A 23,816-nucleotide genomic window follows, 5' to 3' on the forward strand; every position below is an offset into this window, starting at 1 on the left:
TATCACTATTATATTAGAGGTTCAAAGAGTTCATATTTAAAAATTTATTTCATCATTACATTTACTTCTTGTATGTATGTATTATTTCTCTTTTGAATCTCTTAAATGAAACACGAGTAGTATAATTCTAATCTTCTTAATCGACAGACGCTGAAGCAAGGGCGCAGAAGGAACAAGAGCAAAAGGCGAGTAGTGATAACCGCGAGGATGGCGATACGGCACAGCCAGCATCCGAGGAATGAAAAATTCGGCGAGCCATTATATTTTTCAAAAATATATGTAATTTTAGGCTACGAAAAAATTCGTGATCTTATACACCGGATAATATCCAGTGACACGTATAAATGAATCGCGAGCCGGATAAAACAGCGACCTCTATTGACGATCGAGTAAACGCGCGAAAATTCGAACGTATAATTAGAAAAAATACTCCCCACGATTACTTATACTGTTTGTTTATCATTGTTTATATTTCACGTTTTTATCGCTCGACCAAATTATCGGTATCCTTTCTCATTTCCAATTCTTGATTTTTTCTCGTAACTCAACGTAGGTCTCAACTTTGCATGGTCGACACGTTCTATTCTCATATCTTCGTTGAGAAATATTCACGATTTATAAATATACGTTTCAAAATTTTTCTTATTCTATATTATTATCGAACAATTACAGATTTTTCATTGAGCTTTGAATTAACGCCTTGATAAAATGTAGTGATACTAGATAGATTTTATTATTTAAATAATGAGTAATATAACCGATATAAATTTTTCATTTCAAAAACAATTCCTTTGACAATTTTTTATTCCTTCAATTATTTGAATAGTGTTTTTAAATTTTAATTTAAATATTATTTAATATTATATAATTATGTAATTTAATATAATTATTGATCATATAATTATTGACAAATTCATTGATGAATTATAATTTTTATTATTTGATTTAAAATTTAATGTAATTTAATATTCTAAGAAAACAAATCTAATAAATGAAATCTTAGAAAAATATGACAAAAGAAATATCGATTTCTTTTTTGTAATGGTTCTGAATGAAAAGATCTTTTTATAAGATGGGATTATCTATTTTTCGTTTCCGTATCAATGAAGATAAAGATTAATATTTAACTTTTAAATGATGAAAAATTCATTTGACTAATATGGGTCACATAGTTGAATTATACATAATACAAAATGACATCACTCGTTATATTCTTCATGCAATTTACATATTATACAAGGATCGCGATTCATGTGATCGCTGAGTCACATCAATTTTTAATAATCGATTTTGATTGTCCCATCAAGCATAACTCATGTAGATATATTTTGATCGAAGATATAACGTAACATACAATAGATGCTTTATATCAACATAATAAGATACTATTAAGATACTGAAGTCTTATCTTCCTTTTTTCTTGCAGATTCATTTCCTTTTCATAGCCATATAAAAAAAAGATAAAACCTAGTTCCACAAGATTTGAATTAAATAAATTACAATAATATTTTTTATTACTTTATTCTTATCATTTTTTTTTTATTACTTTTATCCTTATATTCAAATAAATCAAATTTGAATTATTTAGCACTAAAGTAAAAATACAGAACCATTACAAATCAAAGTAAATACGAATATATTAGTTTAATAAAACCATATTTTGATAATTGATTATAAACTATATAAAATAAAAATAATGAATTAATACAAAAAATGAAAATAGAAACGATGTAACAAAAAAAAAAGAAAAAAAAGAAGAATGATCGTCAAGGCGTTACTTTCTCAGTTTAATTAATACGCTAATACGTAAATAGTACTATCTAAAATCTAGAAATAGTTGGTCGAATTTCCATCGTAAACGTAGCCTAAAGTTACCAGCCGCGATAGGTGGCGAGAATCGAGCACACATTACATATTATAGAAAAAAAAAAAATGCAAAATGAAATCGTAAACGTACTTAGTGCACAATTGTCCATACGCGATTAAGTGCTAGAATAATATGAAAGGACACTAACATGTCAAGAGGATTTTCATAGCAATTCCATCACAGTTGGAAACGCTGTCTTTGTCCGTACCTGTTTTTTCTTACAATTAGTGTGTAACTACGAGCATATGTTTTTTCATAGGAACGAAGACTTTTGATCTTTGAGAGAATAGAGAGAAAAAAAAAATAAATAAATAAAATAAAAATTGAATTCGATCGTATAACGAGCCACGCGAAATAACAATTACTCATCATTCTCATTTTCTTATAGAAATTCTGGAAATTTATAGTTTATTATATTTTTTTAAGAAAAAATTTTTTCAATCTGTTACTTATAACTCTACGTTTATACGAAACAAAATTACTTATCATTCTCATTTTTTTACGGAAATTTCTAATTTCTTATATCTATCATATCTTTTTAAGAGATTAATCATAGACTCCGACTTATTTTAAACTTTTACTTACAAACAAATCGCTAATGTTTTGCACGTAATATTAGGGTATTCGAAAAGTTATTTTAATTTTCAAATATTTAATAATTATCGAATAAAAATATAAATAAAATATTAATACATCGCTTGAACGCCTTTTCTATAGCTAATTAATATAGCACACGTTTCACCATTTGAGGAAATAAAATCTTAAAATATACAATATTTTTATGAACACCCTAATATTTGATCAAAACATTTTTCTCGAAGCTTTATCAAAAAAATTGATCGAATCGTTAGCACGTAGCTTGCAGAATCGATAGACGCAACTGGCCGTCGCACAAGTGTCGAATTCGAGGCGAGGTTTCCGAGAAAAGAGCGTAATGTTCTTCTCGTTGAAACATCGCGAAATTGAAAGTCTTCGCGCTATAATATTTTTAAATGCCCTCGCGCGATTCGGGTTTCCGCGAAACTTACACTTGCTTTCTCGAAACTTCGACCGACTGGCACGAAAAAAAGCCAAAAAGTTGCTTCTTTTCCGAGAAAGTCCGATTTCTCTGGTTCGATTCGTAAGACTTCGCTTCAAAGTATTCCCATAAGGGAAAACGTGAGATTCCTTACGAAATTATTTCGAATTTCGTTTCAAATTAAAAATGAATCGCTGCTTTTTTGATTCGATTTTTGAAAAAATAATTATTTTTGTGGCTTTTAAGCTACATCTCCCGACAAATTGGAGAAAAAATAAAATAGCAATCGTTCATTTATTACGCTTAATAATAGAATAGAGATTTTTTATCTTTGAAATTTTTTAAAATTCAGATGCTTTTAAGAAAAATAATATTTATATTTAATATATATACTTTTTATTAAAAGTACTTGTTTAAATGGTAATATATTTAATAATTTTTTATTATATTTTTTTTCATTTTTAAATACAACTCTTCTGTAAATTAGATTTTGAAATTTTATTAAACGAATCTTGTTTCATAATTTAACTACTTTAAGAAACTTTTTTACATATTATAATCTTCGCTTTGGTCTCTTTCGGTTTCATTTAATTACAGACAAGTAGATTATTCACAAAAGATTTATTTAAAAGAATATGAATCCTAGCAGAATTTCGAAAAATTATATTATATCATTACAGCTATAAAATTATATTATAATCTCTTTTCATAACTGATAATTTTTGAAAAAACGTTATCAAAATTAAACGCGATTAAGAAATATTCTATCTGAATATTGTGTAATAGAAGAACGAAATTCTATAGAATATTTTTGTTATGTATATATACAATGGATTTTCGATAATTCTACATAATTTTGATTTTATCAAATTATTGGATTATATCCATAATACGAAAAACGACCATGATTAATAATATAATACTTTACTAAAAATAAAAAATATATATAAAATATAGAATAAACACGTCTATGCAAAATATGTTTCGTAAATGTTGATACGTGTCGAATTATCGAAATTCTATTATATAAAATAACATCAAAAAATGTCATAAAAAATTGTCCACGTAAAAAATAAGATCCGAATAAAAATACCAATTTCAAAATCTAATTTATCGAATGAAAGGAACGTTCCAAGAAAGGGAATAGAAATCGAATCAAGGAACAAAAAAGCAGACGAATATCGAATCGGAAAGAATCGGACTGTAGCTGTCTGAATTAGATCCATAAGGATATCACGTCGTTGTACATACTTTAGATGTGTATTCGTATACACAAAGTGCAGCTTTAATGTATGTAAATGTAATGTAAAAGAAATATCATTAGCGTTTACTTAACGTGTGTGCTACGTTGTGTACATGTATATATATAGATATAAAAACGATATGGGGACGGAATAGATGCATACCTGTGCAATTTAGGCAAAGAAACATTGCGAGAAAATGAAAAAATAGCGAATGTATAGGTATAATTTGAACGTTTGATCGAACATATCGAGGAATCGTTTTATCCCGTTAACTCCGACCGATTGAACAATGAGTCCAAAATCGAATGTTAATCCTACGGAAAATCGAGATTCGTTACGTTTGTCGAGAAGGATAAAAGTGTAAAGTGTCGTAAATTTGGCGTGTTCGAAACGCTATCTTATTTGTAAGAAATATAAAGGATATATAGGATAAAATCTCTAGCTCGAAGGTTAAACATATCCGTCCTGTATTTATTTTATTTCTCTCCTTCGCGTACGTGTCGTGTTTTAATAATATATTATTCGATATGCTTCTCGATATGGATGAGAAATTATATTTAAATTAGGCTTTGTCGTATTTTATTTAAACTAAAGGTAACGAAGAATTTTAATTAATGATTATCATTCAATTATGATTCAATCATATTTATTTTAGAAATGATATGAGAAAATGTTATGATCGATTAAATTATTTTAATCTTTTATTTGAATCAATTTCAAATTTTTTTTTTTCATCATATTGATAAAATTGTCCCTGTATAGAGCATAGATTCAATATTGAGAAATACTATATTACAAAAAAAATATTTCTATGCGATGCAAATATTATACACCAATCAAAATTTATATACATTATAATTAAAATTTCTGTTTAATGAAATTGTTTCAATTGTTTATATTTATTCAAATACAAAATATCAAATAAAATAAATAATTATTTGTATTGAAAACAATATCTATTCAAATAAGATGACATATTTAAATAGTTATTGTTTATATATAAATTAAAATATAAATAATATTAATATTTAAAACTTCGATTTAATTTTCACGAAGTTTTTTTTGAGATAAATAAAAAAAAATATCAAAATCTCATCCATACGATTAAATCTATTTCTTATTAAAATAAGCAAAAGATCAAAGTATCACGATAATCGTGATATCTATTCCAACGTTCCAAAAACACGATTCGTACGTTGTTTAAGTGCGAGTAAGTTAACTGTACATATGAAAAAAAAAAAAAAAAAAGAAAGAAAGAAAATTGTGGGCGAGATCACTTGCCTGTTCGCAATCAGATGAACATTCGCGCGTTTTCGTTAGGGCGATTTCTCAAGTAAGACTGTGCACAAAGTTCGAATTCGTTGCTGATCGTTTCGAAAGCCAAGCACGCTCGCGCGATTTCGATGTGTTGCACGCTCGTATTCGTCGTGACGTCAACGCGACCACGCACTTGCCATTTTTGCATTACGTGCCAAGCACGAGTTTGTTTTCCTTCCTGCAGCGGACGAGGGGCCAAAACGCGTGATAGAATTTAAAGAAAAAGGAAAAATGACAAAAAAAAAAAAAAAAGACAAACACATTTGGAATCAAGCTCGTACCAAGAGAATATTTCAATAGAAAACGCGCGAGCGAAGACGCCATCTAGAATGCGCATCTTGAACTACAGGTTTTCGATTTTCGATATTTATACGTTAATATTATGAAGAAATATGATCGAATTAAAATATAAAGAATTAGACGCATAATTTGAGGTAGAGAATATTGGATGCAGAAATTATATTGAAGATTTTAATTTTTCTTTCTTTTGAAGAATGAAAAGAGTCATATATATTATCATTTTAAATTTTTATCTCTAAATAGTGATGATATTTATATACTTATAATAAATTATCGGCTTGCAGAAGCTAAAACTTTTCTACGTAATATGTAGAAAATAGTTAACATTTAAATAGAAAAAAAATTTTTTTTTTTAATTCCAATCGAATCAGTATTTCATTAATTATACTTTGAATTAATTATATTAATTATATTTATAGTTTAAACCTTTAATTAAGTTTAATTAAATTGAACTTAATTAATGAAGATTATACTATTTAATATCATTTGTTAACATAGATATTTTTACTTCCAATCATATTTTGACTATACATATTTTGACTATAAATTTTATTTTAATTTAAATACTTTTAAATAATAATTTCATTTAATTCATTACTTTCTTCTATTACTATTCCTTTTCTCTGCTTCGTAATTTACATTTCTCCTAGTTCCTTACAATTCGATTTTATCAACTTCTATTAACTTTTATTTCCACATGATCCACTTTATTTCCAGATGGAAACACCTACATTCAGATAATCATTATAGTTATGTATAGAGAATCATTCCATTTCATCCTTGAACTATTAACATCGTGCACATTTCTGCATCCAATTTCGAATTGTCAAACAATTCCTTGTCATTATTTCATGCGTCTTCGCTCGCGTCATTCATTCTCACTTTAATCGTCTAGAACTCTTTTCGAACAATTACTGGCCTTTCCTAGTAGAACAAGTAAAGATACGTATCAAGACCGCTTTACCAATTAAACAGATAGAATAAGAATTATGTAATGCGCTCTTGATAAGTATAACCTATTGTAACGCTTCGCTCTAGGTGTATCTAGTGAACAAAAAATGAAAAGAAGTATAAATAATAAAAAAGAAATATATTATATATTGTACCATGGAAAAGACCGTGGCTCGTGCATAGAAGGTCGCGAGAGAAGAATCGATATTTCACGACAGAGAGGCTTCGAACAATATTCGACCAATAATCGTAATTCGTAAGATAAGCTAATTCAAAGATAGACATACACATGTGAACACATACTCATATACGTACGTACATATGGATGTGCGCATAAAAGAGCACTTCTCGAGCCACGAAGCATACAAATGTTCGATTTCTGTTGATTTTCGTACGAATATGATCATCAATGGTACGATAACATTCATCGATTGAATACATTATTATTATAGGAAATGATGGGAATCGAACAAATATTGTACGCTTTTTCTTTTATCCTCAGTTTTTTCGTTTCTTCGTTCCACGTTCGGTTTAATCGGCACAATTAACCACAACAGATGTGTACATAATCGATAAAGAGAACAACCACTCAGCACCGTGTCCGTTTGATGTGATGTAATTAAATAATAATGACGTATAAGAGAAAGATGAAATGATAAGGGAAAATATATATTAATATAAATACAAAGTATAAAATATAAATACACCTCGTGTATAATTAGTACTGTATTCTGCATAAATTTACCGAGAAATAAAAAATACTCGATTACTTATTGTTGTATGTTATTTAACAAGATATCCCTTCTATAAAGTAATTTTACATATCAAATCGTATGTCACCTATAAAAAATATATCTAACGATACATAAAAATTGGATGGAATAAAGTTGTTAAGATTTTTAATCAATACTAAGCAAAAAAAGATAATAAAGTTAATCAAATATGGGTTATCTGTGAAATTTTTGTACAACAATTATAGACTCTATAGAATAGCAAATAATAAAAGAAGGACGGAAATAGCTTAAAAATTATAAAATTTGCGCCATTTTTACCATAGATTAAAATAATATAGAAAAATAGAAAAAAGACAATGATAGTATAAGAATTAATCTAACTAGAGCCATTTTTATCAAAGATATTTCTTCAAAGATCAAATAGTTTAAGAATTAAATATTATTGCCATCTCTTAAACATTTTAAAAATATAGTTTGTAATCCGAGAGATGCTAATATTCAATTTTTATTCTTGTTTATTTTTGGCATTTAAAAGATGGCGCTGAAGATCGATTCTTACCCTATCTCTCTCTTTTTTATTCTGTTTTTTCTTCTTGTCTATATAGTGTCATCTGCAGCACTTTAAAGATGGCGCTAAAGAGCGATTCTTACTCTATCTTTATCCTTTTTATAATATTTTTTCTCCTTGTCTATATAGTTTCATCTGCAGCATTCTAGAGATGGCGCTGATTTCATAATTAAGCTATCTCTATCCTTCTTTACTCTCTTTGTTTATTTACTTGCTTTCAATGTGTGATTATAAACAAAATATGGAATATTAATTCAATATATTTTCATTATTTTTCAAAACAAAAAATAATTTTAATATTTAATATAAAAAAAAAATATTATAATCTTGATTTTATAATATATTTGATGATAATCTTTCAAAAATAGTATATCCTGATAAGTGACACGAGTGTTTTGATGCGACAACAAAGATTTACACAAACGAAAATCTGGCCAGCAACAAGGAAAAAGAAGAATTCAACAAATTTTGAAGCTACTATATTTTGAAACTAATTACTATATTTATACGTTGAACATGTTAAATTATATTGTAATTTAACAAAAAAAAAATTCCCAATAATTTTATCAACTTTAATATTTGAATTAAATTTGATTTTTATCGCGATCAATATTAAGTCATGAGTCATAAAATTTTATGAAACGATAAATCTGTATTCTGTATGTCGAGTATGTATACACAATATGTACAATCGTAATATAAAAGTACCATGAATCGGTGTATTACTGTTTGTCACTAACAAACCCATTCTTCGTTAATCAACTCAACACCTCTGTTATACCGACAATTCCAAGGAATTCAAGAAAGGTAAGTAAAACTGTATTGATCGCGGGATACGCATGCGTATGCGCTAATAGGATCACATGGAGAGGCAATGCAAGTCGAATAAACCATCCAGTGCAAGCAACTGTGCTCTACGTTTCGTATATACGTCTCTAAAGTTAAGTAGTCGCGGTTCAGAGAACTGTTCGTGATCAGACACGTGTTTCCAAGTGATCGTAAGGAGAATCAGATTGGATCAGGAAATTTAATCCGTCCACTTCTTCGAACGGTAACATATTTTATTTATTAACATCTATTCATTTGAATATTGGATACTTCTCATTTTAATACAAATGAAAAACATCCTTTAAAAATCATGTATAAAATATCAAACTACGAACTTAGAAAATTACGTTTCCTTTTTAAAATAATCCATGTAAAAATTGCAAAATTCTCAATTTCATTTTTTCATTTTGTGCGCCATCAACTTTTTTGCTTTTTCGTTTCTTATCTACGCTTTGAATAATTCTTCATTGGAATTAAAAAAACAATCATATTGTTTTAAATTCTAAATAGGTAATTTATCGCGTATAGAATCAGTAATTTAAATAATATTATAGAGGATATAAAGAAGTATAGAATGACAAATGACAAAACTAGTGAACATATTTTTTAGAATTGTAAATTGAGCAATGGCCCGTATGGTGCGGAATAACACGGTATAGATAAAGCTGCATTGCGGTGATGTTGACTAAACTGTATTTCTCGATGTGCTTTTATGCATTCGTGAAATTGTACAATTGTTTGTCCTTGATACAATTATGTTTGATGTAATAGTATATATAGATATATAGTATATATAGATGTAATATAAAGTGAATAGACTCGCGATTTGTTCATTCTTCAATAATATATGTATAGTATTCTTGATTTACGATCATTCTATAAATGTGATCATTTTTTTAATGCGATTTAAAATATTCAAAATCTTGCTTTAATTTTAATTAATACGTTATTTTATTTTAAATAAATATTAAATATTTTTAATTTACATTTTAGGATTGATTTAAAATAATTTTTATATATAAATAATTCTATACAATTAAATGTTTTAATTATAATATTATTTTATGATACTATCATATAGATAAAAGATTGCATAATATCGATTCAAGCATTCATCGGATTGCAACGTATGTACTCTAATAGCCTTGGCATGCTTGTTGCTCGATATTACAACCACCGTTCGATTTCCACCTCCGCAATTCCTGGTACCAGTTTAATTTCAAATTCTTGCAGCTTTATCGAATTTTTGATAGAAATATTGACACGATCGATGATCTAATTTTGGATCTTAAAAAAGCTTTTCCCTCTGTTTTCCGTCATGTAATATCACGATTTTCAAACAAACTTCACTTGAGTGGTCCGTAAAAGATATATACCCGACGATAATATATAAAAAAAAAAGAATGTTTAAAAATTATATATATATATATTATCTTCTCATTTTAATACAAATGAAAAACATCCTTTAAAAATTGTGTATAAAATACCAAACTACGAACTTAGAAACCTACGTTTCCTTTTTAAAATAATCCATGTAAAAATTGCAAAATTTATTATCAAACTATATTATCTTACTTTAAAATATTGATAAAACAATAATATATAAATAAAAAAATTATTATGTTACAAAATTATTCAAAATTTAAAAGATGTATGTCAAAATATGAATATTTAAATTTTTGTCATGTATTAAATTTAATAATATTAAATTTAAATCGATTTCCTAAATTTTTATTTTGTAAATTTTTATATTTATTTTGTAGTTTCTTATATTATAAAAAATATATTCTTTTCCTTTATATCTATATTTCTATATATATTATTCTTTTTCAATATTAAGAAAAGAAATGAGGAGAGGCACATATCAAAATATTATAAATTTATACAATAAATAAGAACAAATTTTAGAAGAAAATTCATTCATGAAAAATGTAAAAATCTAAATTATGATTATCTTAAATAATACAAAAAAAAAACATTCGCGAAACATTTTTATGTTAAATTTTTACAAATAAATCCGTAAATAAAGAAATACCGAATTACACAATCTATTACTATGTTACACAAGTAATCTAATCAATTTCCGCATGCGGTTTTGTTCGAAATGATTTATTTTAAAGGACATCCGTGATTATTTTAAAACCGGTAAAAATTTCATTCATATGATTGTATGTATACTTAATGAATGCGTGATAAGAAGCTTGAGATAAACGATTGCACGGTTTGTAATTCTATAGGCGTAAATATTAAAGATTAAGTCATGTCACGCATAAACGTTAAAGAGGAAAAAGTTTACTTTGAAACAAAGTTTAGGTTCATAATTATCATGCGTAACTTTTAATATCTCACCTGTCTATAAGCAATTTCTTTTCTATTTCTAAAAACAATATCTCGTTTTCAGCAGCGTTTAATTATCTAAAAATTATCATTAATTTTATAAAATGAAAATTAAAATGATATTATGGACGAAAATAAAAAATTAAAAAATAATTTATATGATTTAATTTAAAAGAATTAACAAATCGGTTAATATGATTTCGTGTTTTTATTTTTAAAATCGCTGCTTTTTATAAAATTAATAATTGATAACTCTTATTCGGACGAAAATATGATTATAATATGTAATTATCTATCTTCACCGCATTATTTTAATTAGAACGATCTATACATAGAATATTTAACTACATATACTTTATAGATCGATACGAGTTCTAATTTTAAAATCATTCATATATTCCAGGTGAAACATTATAAATAACTGAATATATGAGATTACATTGAAATAAACAATTTATATGTAGACACAGTTTCTTGATTAAATATTGCAAAATGATATTTTAATTTAAAAATTATTTGAATCAACATTGATTTCTGTAAGTTCGATGTATTTTTTATTAATATCTTCAAAAAGAAATTATATCTATATATAAATTGTTATTTTTATTATTCGTATTAAAAATAAAATACTTACTACCAATTAAAAGTTGAATTATATTAATATCAAAATGACACACAATTTTACTCAACACAAATTTGAAAAACAACGAGTTACTTACTAACAATGAATAAGAAACGAAAGATTATTTCCATTATTTATAGGCTATTATTGGCAATTATTTATTCCACATTCTACGTAAACACTTATTATAATAAATTGGAATTTCGTGTTTGACAGTAATTTATTATATGGAATTCAAATATATATTTCAAAATTATATATATATATATATATATTTATATATATATATTCGGAGAAATTTCTTCGGTTATCCTTTTACACGTGTAATATTATAAAATAATTAATAACACAATATATACTTATTAATAATTTATCTTCTAATATCTTTTTTAAATTTATGTTTTTTTATTCCATATTTGACAGTAATTTATTATATGAATTTCAAATACATTTATCATTATCCACATAAATTTAATTTAACATAAAATTTATATTAAAAAATTTTATTATTACTTTTTTTCTACGTAAAAATAGATAAACCTACTTATCACTTTAACACTAATTGATAAAATATTATTTACTATGTAAATATATTAATATATTTCTATATTGTTTGTATACAAATAGTGTTATTACTTATTTTTTTAAAGAAAAATATTGATATATAAAAATGTTAATGTATTATTCATTAATATTTTCATACAATATACTTTTTTTAAAATATCAATAGAAAGCGCATTTTTTTATGGAATATATTTCAATTATGATTCAATTATGAATTCTGATGTTTAATTGAAATATACACTTCTATTGTATACATATTGCCATTATATACATATCCATTAATAATATTCAAAGAAATGAATTGTTTTCAATGATTAATATCGAAATATGTATAAACAAAAAATGATTATTACTATAGAAATATTATTTACTAAATACTATATTAGTAAGAAAAATAAAAGTGATAAAAAAATAAATTTTAAAAACTTTGACTTTAATGTCAAAATAAATTTAAAAATTATTAATATTCTTCAAATTTTTTTTTTCTTTTTTATTTTTTTACTTTTAAAAATAATCTTATATTCATTTTTATTTTTATTTTCTATTATGAAATTCATAATATTTATTTGAAAATCTCCAATATATACAATAATATCTCCAATTATATAATCATATAACATTTTAATTTTAATTCGCTTCAAAAATCCTATTTTCATACAAAAATCATTTTCCTATTTTGACAGGCTTTTCCTGCGAACATTTATCGTTTTGCGTACAATGCCTTGATATTAATCCATCATATATAGTTACACATACACTTGTTGACCTACATTTGCGCTTTTTATTACTTGTCTACAATTATCTCCTATTTCGATCAAACAATGTTCATTAGGCAAAACAAAAAGTAGATAATATAATGTTAAATAACATGTTGAAACAACACATTCATTATCAAGGCTATAACGAATTTATTTGTGCAATAAAATAACTCCATAACTATAATATAATAATTTAAAATTAATAATTTAATAATTGATATTGAATAAATTTTGTTAAATTTTTTCTAATGTTTAAATTTGAATAAAATTTACTAAAAGAATTTAAAAAGAAATTTTCATATTATTAAATATTTATATTCACTATAATTGATCATATATAATGATTTTTTTATCATTTATCATGTTTTCAATTTTTTTTTTTGCATTCTACTCTATAATTAATATATATTTGTCTGATATATAATAATTCTGATAAGATAGATTTTTGTACATTTTTGTATATTTTTGTACACTCAAAATTTAATATATAATAACCATCGTGAATAACCAAAATCTAGTTAAATTAATAAGAGATGAAGAGTTTTCATAAAATTAAAATAAATAATTATATCAAATCAAATTGTTATGTTTTCTGGTGCAGAAGATGGTGGATGTAACGACGGCTCCATCCACCGGTGGAGTATCACTAATTGGACGCACCAGAGGTGCACTCAGATCTGTCAAGTCTGCATTAGGAGGAAGTGGAGAATATCTTCAGGGTTTGGGTAGCAGAATAGGATCTGTTCTGAGTAGCAGTTTAGAAGAAAGTGAATTGACCACGACGCCGTCGACACCACCCTCTTCGCCACAAGCACCACCTCAGACTACCAAACCGGAAGAAGAACAATTTGCTAGAAGGAAATTAAGGCTTCCGAAGTAAGTTCTACGAAGTAAAATTTACGAATTTCTCTCTAAGTCATCAAAAGATATAAAGTTTGTTAAAAGTGAAATATATAATTAGGTATTGTCCAGACCGACCAAGATTAACAACATTAACGTACGTTAAAATTCTGTTCTCTTTTGTTTTAAATTTTTTTTCGATAAAACTTTGTTACCAATATTTTTTATTTTTTAATATAAAATAAAGTATGCTATTTTATTTTAATAAATTCGTGGGTGGATATTTTCGACTTTTATATCGAGAACATCTATATCAATAGGAAAATAGCTTTTGTGTGGGTAGTGATAAATGAAATTGAAAATTGCATTTTAATTGAGTATCCTTCTAGTCTATTCTAAATATTACTACCTATACATATTTATGACGGTTCGAGGAAAAAATGCAATTTCGTGCAAACTTTAATTATATGGGAAACTAAGAATAAAACATAAACATTATATTTAATTTATTCGTTAAGCCCAAAAAATTCAGCATTATTAATATTTGAAATTATTTATGAGAAAATTTCTAATTTTGCTTTTCGAATAATACAGGATAATTTTCCATAATCTATGAGTGAAAAATGATAGGTTGAATATTTACCTATAACGTTGAATCGAAATATTTACATGTAATATATATTTTATATAATATATTTCCCATATTTTCATTTAGATCACTTTCCGATTCGTAATTTGATCTCAAAAATAGGAAACATCCAATATAAATATGAAACTTACTTTCCGTAATATTCTTAAAATATTTTCAATATTCTCAAAAATATTTTCTAAAAGTTTATCTCGCGTTATGTGCATAGATTTGGAGCAGGTTTATCGTATGAAGATTACGAAGCGATAGCAAGGCATAAACTAGAGCGCCAAGGTAGCACTAATACTTCAAGGTGCATGAGAAAATATCCTCCGGGTATGACCTATGAGGAAATAGCTTCGTCGAGATCGGCTGGAATTAAAAGACAAGAAAGTAAAATCGAGGAAGATGACAGCCCTGACAGGGACAGTCAAGAAAGTATAGAACCTCTTCAGGAAAAAGATCTTAAAGCTACAGGACCTGATCCCTTTGATAAATTGAATTATAGAACAGGTGAGCAACCACGAAAATCAATTATTTTTATTGAATATTACGAAAAAAGTGGAACGTTCATTCATGAATAATAATTTTTATAAATACTAACGTAATATTAAAATCAATATTTAAATTATTTTGTTCTAAGAGTATCTAAAATTTTTAATATCCAAAGTGAAACATCTCTTCTAATAATATATAGTTATTTCTTTAATATCAACGTAACAAAATTTTTTGATGTATCTATTTCTATTATTTTTAATATTTTTATGAATATATATGATAAAATCGATTTTAAAATCCTTTTCTTTTAAAAATGTATTTCTTGTATTCCTTCTTAGCCTCTGAATTCGACTTTGCTACCTTTATATTTTTTTGGCTACCTTTATAATCCCATAATTTGATATGAAACAGAATCTCTTTCCATAAATTTATTTGCTTTAATTATTATTTCTTCTTAGCATGAAATAAATTTATTATTTTTTTGAGAATGTTCTTACATAATATATTTTTGTTTTTCTTTGTCATGAAGCAAGGGCCCCGACCCGCTATCAGACGGTCGTTTTTCGTTTAGGTAAATGAACGTTGATGTGAATGTATGTGAACCACCCACCATATCATCAGGTCTCGTTCGTTTCACATATCCTTCCTTTCATTTCGTTGTTTGTATTCGTTGTTTGTATCGACAACGAAAGTTTCATTGAAAATTCCATATTTCTATATCTAACTGTTTCGTTCTGTGACATGAGCAAGGAAATAAAATGTATATATCAAGAATGAAGAAACACGGAATACGAAAAGAAAATGAAATATGTATGTAGGAAGTGAATGGAATTGTCACCGCTGGAACTTTTTTGTCGATATAAAAACAATAATGTAAATAGATCCTTGATTCCTGAAGTTTGTGTTTCTTGGAAAATGTATCTTGATACGCTTTCATATTTAATTTATCTACATATAAATATATTTGATGTCGTGTAATATGAAAACTTAGATAGATCTTTTAAAAGTTACGTGCTTTCTAGCTAGTAGGCTAGAAAAATATCACAATGTAGATAATATATAATGTTATGATATAAATAAAGTTAATTTTCATATCATCAAATGAAAATTGGGGATAATATCTCTTCAAGAAATTCTATATAATATAGTATATCTTTTATATGATTTACTTCAAAATAAATTGAAGTTATTAGAAAAAGAAATTCTTCTTAATTCATATTTTTTTTACAAGATTAAAATATGATACATAATATTATTATATAATAATACAAAATATTTATTCTTTTTAACTTTTATCAACGTGTTTTATAACACAAATATTTTTTTATACAATTAAAATCTCTTATCCATCTTCTCTCCCTTTTATTTCAAAATTAATTTTCCTTTCATTTTTTAAGATACCATATATTATTTATCCTTTTTAAATGAAATTGAGCTTGTTCAATTTAGTCTTAATCCTTATAGAACACACACACTTATTTACAATTTTTAATAGCTTCACTGTATCACTCCTATATTTGTGTGATATTCGTTTCAAGCCATTAGATTAGACTGTGTATACTCAAAGGTGTTGAAGCAATACAATAACGTTGCACACGCACCAATTTCAAGTATTAATTAGGAGAATTGTAGATACGTTTCTCAATCAAATTAGACGAATGTTTCCTGTAGAATGTTATTTCAGAAATGCCTAGCAGCGATTCGACGAGCGATCAAGATGGATACGGACCCAGCACAAGTTTAGATTCGAACATGGATGGTCGTAAATTATGGCATAGATCAGGTAAAATTAATTGATATATATTCTCGTTTATAATGATCATTTATAAAGAATAAAATAATAATATTAATATACATTGAAGGCACAATTACAATTAGTTGTAATCATTCTTATTTTTATAATTCAGATTCATCGGGATCCGTTCAATCTTGGGCTTCCAGTTTATCAGCAGATAGTCAATCCGAAGAGGCTGCTGCAGATTTTATGAAGTCCTTTGTACCTCTTTTATTCGATGCTCCGAATACTATTGATCAGGAACAGAAAGCAAACTTCGGTCAAATGGTTCTTGTATGTGTTAAAATCGGTCGTTCCATTCTTTGAATGCAAATGGTTTGAATTTTTTATTTTAAGCTATTATTTAATTAATTAGATGATTAAATAAAGACTAAAACTTTTTATTTGTTTCTTTTTTTAAAAGGTATACTTTTTAAAAGTAAAATTCTCTTTACGTTTATCGTTTTTCATTTCATCGATACATTGAAATTTTTGCATTACCAAATTATTTAAATTAAACTCAATAAATTAAACTAATAAATATTCATATCATCTTAATAAATAAATTTTTTTATTTCTTTTCTATCTCTATTTTGTTCATAATAGATTTTATCATTCGAATTATATTATTTATTAAATTCTATATATAGTCATTTTTAACAAAAAATGATAGTTTTCCATTTTTCGCAGACAGAATCCGGTAGAATATGGTTCTCCAGAGTGGTGAATACAAGGAGAGCACGGCCTTGTGTAACAGAAGCATCTTTCTATTCTTTGGCGCAACACTTTGCAGTCGCGCTTTTCGAATGTCACGAAGCAGATGATTTTGCTCCTGCCAAAAGTCTCATGAATATGTGTTTCACTTTTTACCACGAAGGTAATGAAAAATTTATCTCTCGCGTAATTTTATGTTTATATATGTGCATTATAAATTTTCTATATTATAAAGATGTTATTAAAATAATTAACATAATTAATTACATAATTATGTGATAATGAAATTTTTCTTTCATTCGTAATTAATGTATTTATCGGATTCATTTAGTCGAAGTACCAGGATTAGAGCCATATAGAGAATATTTATACACACATTTACGAATACAACCGATATGGACATCAATGAGATTTTGGACAGCAGCTTTCTTTGATGCGGTACAATGCGAAAGAGCTTCAAGGCCAGTTCCTCCCAGACCTAAATCTTTGGATCAAGAGGCTAATGCTGCTGAGGATCGAAGGTTTCAAGCCAATATTGTTTTTGGACAATTAGGGTAATGAAATGTGATAGAACAATAAACAAACTCTTGCTTTGCATTATTTAATATTAAAAATGCTTATAATTTTTTAGGACTTTCACGTGTAACATGCACGCGTTTGGCCTATCACGTACTCTGTGCCTAGAATTTCTTAGGAAACAATGTGTAATTGCAAATCTGACGAAAGGTAAAATAATTTTCGAAAAAATAATATACGAAAGTCCTTTGTGAATTTCTTTAAATTCTAATTTTTCAAAACAATATAATATCTATAATAGTAACATGAAAAATACTTCTTTTTTTTTTATTAATTAATTTTTCATTTTTGTTTTCAAGATTAATATTTTTGTCATCGAAATTATCATTATATATTATTATATATATAGTATATTTTCTATACGTACAAAAATTTTACGTTTGTTAATAACTCTCTTATTATTATGGCGAAATTATTTTGGCAGAAAAATAAATAAATTTAAATTTTAAAAAACGAAATGATATGAATTTCAAATATATATTTATCACTGTTACGAAGATATTAAGAATTTATAGCATAAATGTTTTTTTTAATGTTTTAGATCAAGAAAAAATGTTGCGCGACAACATAGAGAGAATGTATGACGAAACCGAACCCTGGCGGTAGTTTCGCTTATCATAAATCCAACGATTCATGGAAATATTTTGTTAAAAAGTTATAAATTTACCGAATTAGAATTCGCAAAATTGTTGCGAATTTGTCAATTAAAATATCAAGTTCAGTGAAGTATGAAAAGAGAAAGAGTCAATTTTATTGAACAACAAACATTGAAATAAACATGGTTGTGACACCATTTGGTAATTGAGTTAAATAATATAAATTGAGGATAATGAATTTAAGATGAAAACTGTTCCTATTTGATTAAACAAGTTTATACAAATCGAAAATGAAAATCACTATCAAATTATATCAAAACGTTAAATTATGATTTGTTGTAATTCAAGTAATTTATTACATTCGAACTTTCATCATTAAAATTCTATTCGTAATTTTATTTTTCGAAATTAAATTTACGAATTTCTCAATTTAATTCGGATAATATATAGAGATTTTATAAATTCGAGAATTATATTTCTACATTAATATCGAAATGAAAAAGATTGTTGAATTTGCTTAATTTATTTACGAAAATTTCATGTCGAAATCGAATTTAAATTATAAGGATAAACGGACAATAAATTGCATAAAACAAATTCGTGTGATATTGGCAATCGGTTTTCAGCGGTAACTGAAGCCTACTATTTAATATATATTTCTGTACACGATGAAAATAAATTTTCTGAACGTTAAAAATGATTGTTAAGCGCGTGGTATTAAAAAAGAAAATTTTTCTTCTTCTATAACTCATTTCATATGAAACGAACAAATTCATATGAATGTGACGTATTTTTTTTGTTTTTTTTATTAAATTAAAATAATGATTCTATCGGTTGCAATATGCTTGTGACTATAGTTTGCACGGTATCTACAAATCACACTTTTAGAATGATCGTTATAATATTGTGTTTTAATGAAAAATTTAGATTTTTTGTAATTTACTAATTCTATATAGAATATTACTCTTATTGACAATGAAATAAGTTAAAATATTAAATTATTTCCTGCGTAAAGTTATTTGCAAATTAAAACTATTTCGCAGAAATACAAAAGCTATCGTATAATTTCTTTTGTAGATAAGATTGAAAATTTGCTTAATGATGTAAATGTAATAATATATTTAAAATACCATTCAATGTAAGTATCGCTCGTTAATTATTTTATATATTTATCCGCATTTGCAGCAAAATTGTGAATGTGAAAAAACAATGACTAATAAATTTCTTTGACAATGGATTTAATGAATTTTCATTAATAAAGCAATGAAAGACATTCAAATTAATACTAAATAAATGAAAATTAACAATGAATTATAAAATTTTACTGAATTACAAAATTTAATATTAATTATTTAAAATATAAAAAAAGGGTAATCCTGATCCCTAAAAATATAATTTAATTTGTATAGTGGTAGACATAATTCCCATAAGACAAGAAACATATAAATCACTATACAAGAATCACTATACATGGATATTGATTAATAAATATTATATTTGATAAATATTATTATAAAATTATAATATTTATCATTATCAATATTGATAAAAGAGACACCTTACAAATTTATCATTGATAAAATTTTGATTGCTATAATCACATTATTCGATATCATAAAAATTAAAAACGAGAATAATATACCACAAATTAATCTCACGATAATCAAAAAAAGTTCTAAAAAATAAGATGCCTCTTCGAATATAATGTATAAAAACAAAAAGATTTTTCTATATAATAATCCCATATAAATAGTCACAACATACACACAATAAACAAAAATTCATTTATAATTCAACAACGAAATGAAATATTAATTTTTTTATTTTTTTATTATTGGAAATATAGACCATAATATATTATAGAAACAAATTTTTTTCTAGCATATTAAAACATTTGTTAAGAAGACAGAATCAAAGCGCAAAGTTTCAATTATTTACATTATCAAGTACTTCATTCAAATTATCTTTCTAATGGGATAAACCAAAATTAAAAAAAAAAAAAAAAAAAAAACAAAAAATATTAACATATTTCAATATGTAAAAAATTAAAAATTGTAATCGAAAACGCAGCCAATTGGCTCATATTATTTACTATAAAATGTATAGTTGCATCGAGGATACAAAAATAAATTATATAGTAAATAATAATGATTTCCAGGTCTCACCAACTTGAAAGTTGCTGCAAAGTGAAGAACCAGTCCCATCCACCCTCCATTATGCAAAAATTTATTTAAAATCAATGACAAATATTCCTTTTGATGTAAATTTGCAAAACGTTCAATCTTTGATCATTGTACAAAACAAACAGCAAAAGGAATCTCAAGGAAAACCGAAAAGCTAAACCTGAAAGTAAGAATTGAATTAAATCATAATCGTATATAACTCTACATGAAACACAAATACATTTCTTTGTACATACATCAATATTTTATATTATTATAAGTACATATAATATATAAAATATTAATACATTACGAAGTTTGAAAAAAAAAAAAAAAGTGAAATGCATTTCACAGAGAATTTACTCTTATTTTATTAACCATCACCACTTTTAATATAAATCACCTTTACCACCATCAAGCATTATTAAGCATGCATTTACAAATATATTCTACTTTCTACAGCAGCAATTCTACCATCTACTTAGCCATCTACTTACTACTTTTTAAAATTTTTCAATATAAAAATTTTGTCAACTCAACTTAGAAATATCCAAATCATAAATGTGATTTAATTAAGGAAATAATTAACATATAACCTTCAAGATCAAGTTTCATCTAAATCTCCTACTCTCTTTATTTGCTATCAATACCTTAGTTAAATCCTTATTTCAAAATCACTTTATTCCTAAATCTAAAAGTAGTACCTTCCTATTTTGAAGATTTAGAAATCCTACCTACATAAAAATACAGTTTCCTTCCAATTCATTGCAGACTCATACGATCCCTACCTACATAGAATTTAATTTTACAACATACAGTTATACACTTCATTACTCAGACTCACACCCTATCATACCATTCCTACCTCATAGAATCTAATAAGATACAGTTATACCTTTCCAATTCATTACAAAATCATACCGTATCACAACCATCTCTATCAACACAGAATCCAAATGCATTTTTCTCTATTCTTAAGGAAGGTACTACTTATCTATATAAAAATCTATCTAAAAGATTTTTTTAGGGGCCCCCTTCAAAATAAAAAAAGAAAAAAGAGAGAGAAACATTTATATAAAATATGTGATGAGTGATGATTGATTGATTTCATAATAGATCCTGAAACAAATCAAATTATTAATAATTAATAATATATAAATATTTATTAATCGATGATATAAAATTTTCGTGAAATAAATAATTGCTCTCCTAGAATTGATATACCTGAAACAAACTTAAATAAGAGATTAGTATAACAGAATAAAAAATATTTCAAACATTGTAATTTCATAAAAATTCGTAAAATAATTATATAAAATGATAAATATAATGAACATTCACCGTTATTGACTTCAAGAAATTTCATAAAAACAATTTCAATTCGAAATTGAAGACAAAGTCTTCATCAAAGAGAAAAACAAATATTAAATAATATATTTTCAAACTAATATTTTATGCAACGAGCGCAGAATGATAAGGGGTTATAAGGGATGCTGAAAAAGAAAAGAACGTAGTAGTCGGAAGGACTACTAAAATAAAAATATCTTCCACTCGATATGAATCGAACAACAAACCGCGAGTGGAATATTCATATCGCAACACTAATAAAATAACATAATTTTTTATAAAATAAAAAATTTTTTAAATCAAACGCGATGAGTGCTTTTTTATACTTGCAATACGGATTAATTTATATTAATAACTATAAAAAAAAATAAAAAAAAAAAACAAAAAAAGAAATGGAAAATTCCCGAAAACAATCAATTATTTACGCAACGTTACTTTATGCACTCAAATTTAAACAACGCAACACTAATAAAGAATGATCCGAAGAAAATCCAATGGTCTCCTTAATGACTGCCATCGTATAATCACCCTTGTAGCTTTTTTTAGCCACTTAAGGTGATTCAGGAACAGGAACGTGAGTTCTTCCACAATTCCAGTGAAAGAAATTTGGGCGTTCAATATTCGCAACACTACTTGAACAAACGCGATTATTTATCAACGCAACGCTATATTTTAAAACAAATTCAATCGAAATCGTTAATTCTGACTAAAAAGCTACTATTGATTAGAAATAAAGAATCTTAATCATCTTAAAGATATAAAATTTACTTTATAAGAAATTAAAACAATTTATAACAAACAAATCGCGATATCTTATAATTCACTTATCTTATAATGCAAACGCGATTCTCATCTTAACGTAACACTAATGCAAACGCGATTCTCATTTTAACGCAAAAGATGTAATAAAGGACTCTAATTCAACCCGTTATTAATCAATCGCAACACTAATAAAAAACGCGATGCCCATGATGACTGGATCTTAATGATGGGCCGGCATGCAAAACGGCCAGACGATACAACAACAATTACTACATATTACTAAAACGAGCACAGTGACAAAATAGTAACAATGACTTCCCATTCTTTGGATCCAAACAAGAACCAAAAAATGAGAAGCCATTCGTTGCAGCCCTCTTCGTGACAGTTTGTCGGGCCTCTTCGGTCTTCCTCCTTCGGGCGCAATGCCCGCTGAAACTTAAATCTAGGCTCGAGACTCACTAATCGCAAGTCAAAGAAAAAAAAAAGAAAAAAAAAAGTCTAAATCGCGGAAACTGAGTACACATGAACGATTAACGATCGTAATGATCGTCCATCGTACGCGTGCAGAATCTCGAGCTCAACGTTCGTTTCGAAATTTTTCGCGACCGCGACCGCGGAAATTCGAAAAATCGATGAGCAAAATCAAAAACGAGTGGCATGCTCCACTCGTTTCAACCGGCTTCACTCTCGATTCTTCAAATTTTATTTCCTGAAACAGATTGTCACGCGAAAGAGCGCGCCTACCCGATCAGAGACTGTGACAACCTGCCCGGCCCTACCTACTTATAATTAACATACACACCAGAAAGTA

General features: G+C 26.3%; 3 protein-coding genes across 19 annotated transcripts in view; 2 read left to right on the top strand and 1 right to left on the bottom strand.

The window, feature by feature from the left end:
• The window catches only part of LOC100869740 (dual specificity calcium/calmodulin-dependent 3',5'-cyclic nucleotide phosphodiesterase 1), a 192,521-nt gene extending 185,053 nt beyond the window's left edge, over positions 1 to 7,468 (top strand). For all 13 annotated transcript variants that reach the window (XM_086907274.1, XM_086907266.1, XM_086907273.1 and 10 more), the window contains one exon: positions 148 to 7,468. In XM_086907274.1, coding sequence (XP_086763400.1) covers positions 148 to 242 — 95 coding nt within the window. In that variant the 3' untranslated portion in view covers positions 243 to 7,468. The remainder of the gene's footprint in view (positions 1 to 147) is intronic.
• Positions 1 to 11,934, bottom strand: part of Hbg3 (alpha-glucosidase) — a 49,117-nt gene extending 37,183 nt beyond the window's left edge. The window contains exon 1 of one of the 2 annotated variants that reach the window (XM_031915545.2): positions 11,799 to 11,934. The gene's annotated coding sequence lies outside the window, so the exon portion shown is untranslated. Of the gene's footprint in view, positions 1 to 5,410; positions 5,542 to 11,798 lie in introns of those variants that run through there. The other variant, XM_012484561.2, reaches the window with a different exon arrangement.
• On the top strand, positions 8,811 to 19,971 carry LOC100869860 (uncharacterized protein KIAA0513). 4 transcript variants are annotated; one of them, XM_003692245.4, is made up of 10 exons: positions 8,871 to 9,050; positions 13,713 to 13,984; positions 14,806 to 15,089; positions 15,604 to 15,645; positions 16,759 to 16,857; positions 16,982 to 17,142; positions 17,539 to 17,725; positions 17,894 to 18,116; positions 18,194 to 18,288; positions 18,680 to 19,971. In XM_003692245.4, the coding sequence occupies exons 2-10, from the start codon at positions 13,713 to 13,715 to the stop codon at positions 18,742 to 18,744; spliced, it is 1,428 nt and encodes a 475-aa protein (XP_003692293.2). In that variant the 5' UTR covers positions 8,871 to 9,050; the 3' UTR covers positions 18,745 to 19,971. The 4 variants fall into 4 exon arrangements, with proteins under 4 accessions (XP_086763402.1, XP_003692293.2, XP_012340024.2 ...); XM_012484570.3 differs by having other exon boundaries at positions 8,872 to 9,050; positions 13,710 to 13,984; XM_086907276.1 differs by lacking the exon at positions 15,604 to 15,645 and having other exon boundaries at positions 8,811 to 9,050; positions 13,710 to 13,984.
• Positions 19,972 to 23,816: the final 3,845 nt, after the last annotated feature.

Source organism: Apis florea, unplaced genomic scaffold, assembly GCF_048593485.1.
Source record: "Apis florea isolate Af1SG1 unplaced genomic scaffold, ASM4859348v1 contig_2835_pilon, whole genome shotgun sequence".
Lineage (NCBI taxonomy): Eukaryota > Metazoa > Arthropoda > Insecta > Hymenoptera > Apidae > Apis > Apis florea.

Bases quoted from the DNA above. Each gene is read 5' to 3' on its own strand.
- LOC100869860 (XM_003692245.4), top strand. From the start codon at position 13,713: ATGGTGGATGTAACGACGGCTCCATCCACCGGTGGAGTATCACTAATT. The intron at 13,985-14,805 runs GTAAGTTCTACG...TTATGTGCATAG, and splicing joins AGGAAATTAAGGCTTCCGAA to ATTTGGAGCAGGTTTATCGT. The intron at 15,090-15,603 runs GTGAGCAACCAC...TTTGTCATGAAG, and splicing joins TAAATTGAATTATAGAACAG to CAAGGGCCCCGACCCGCTAT.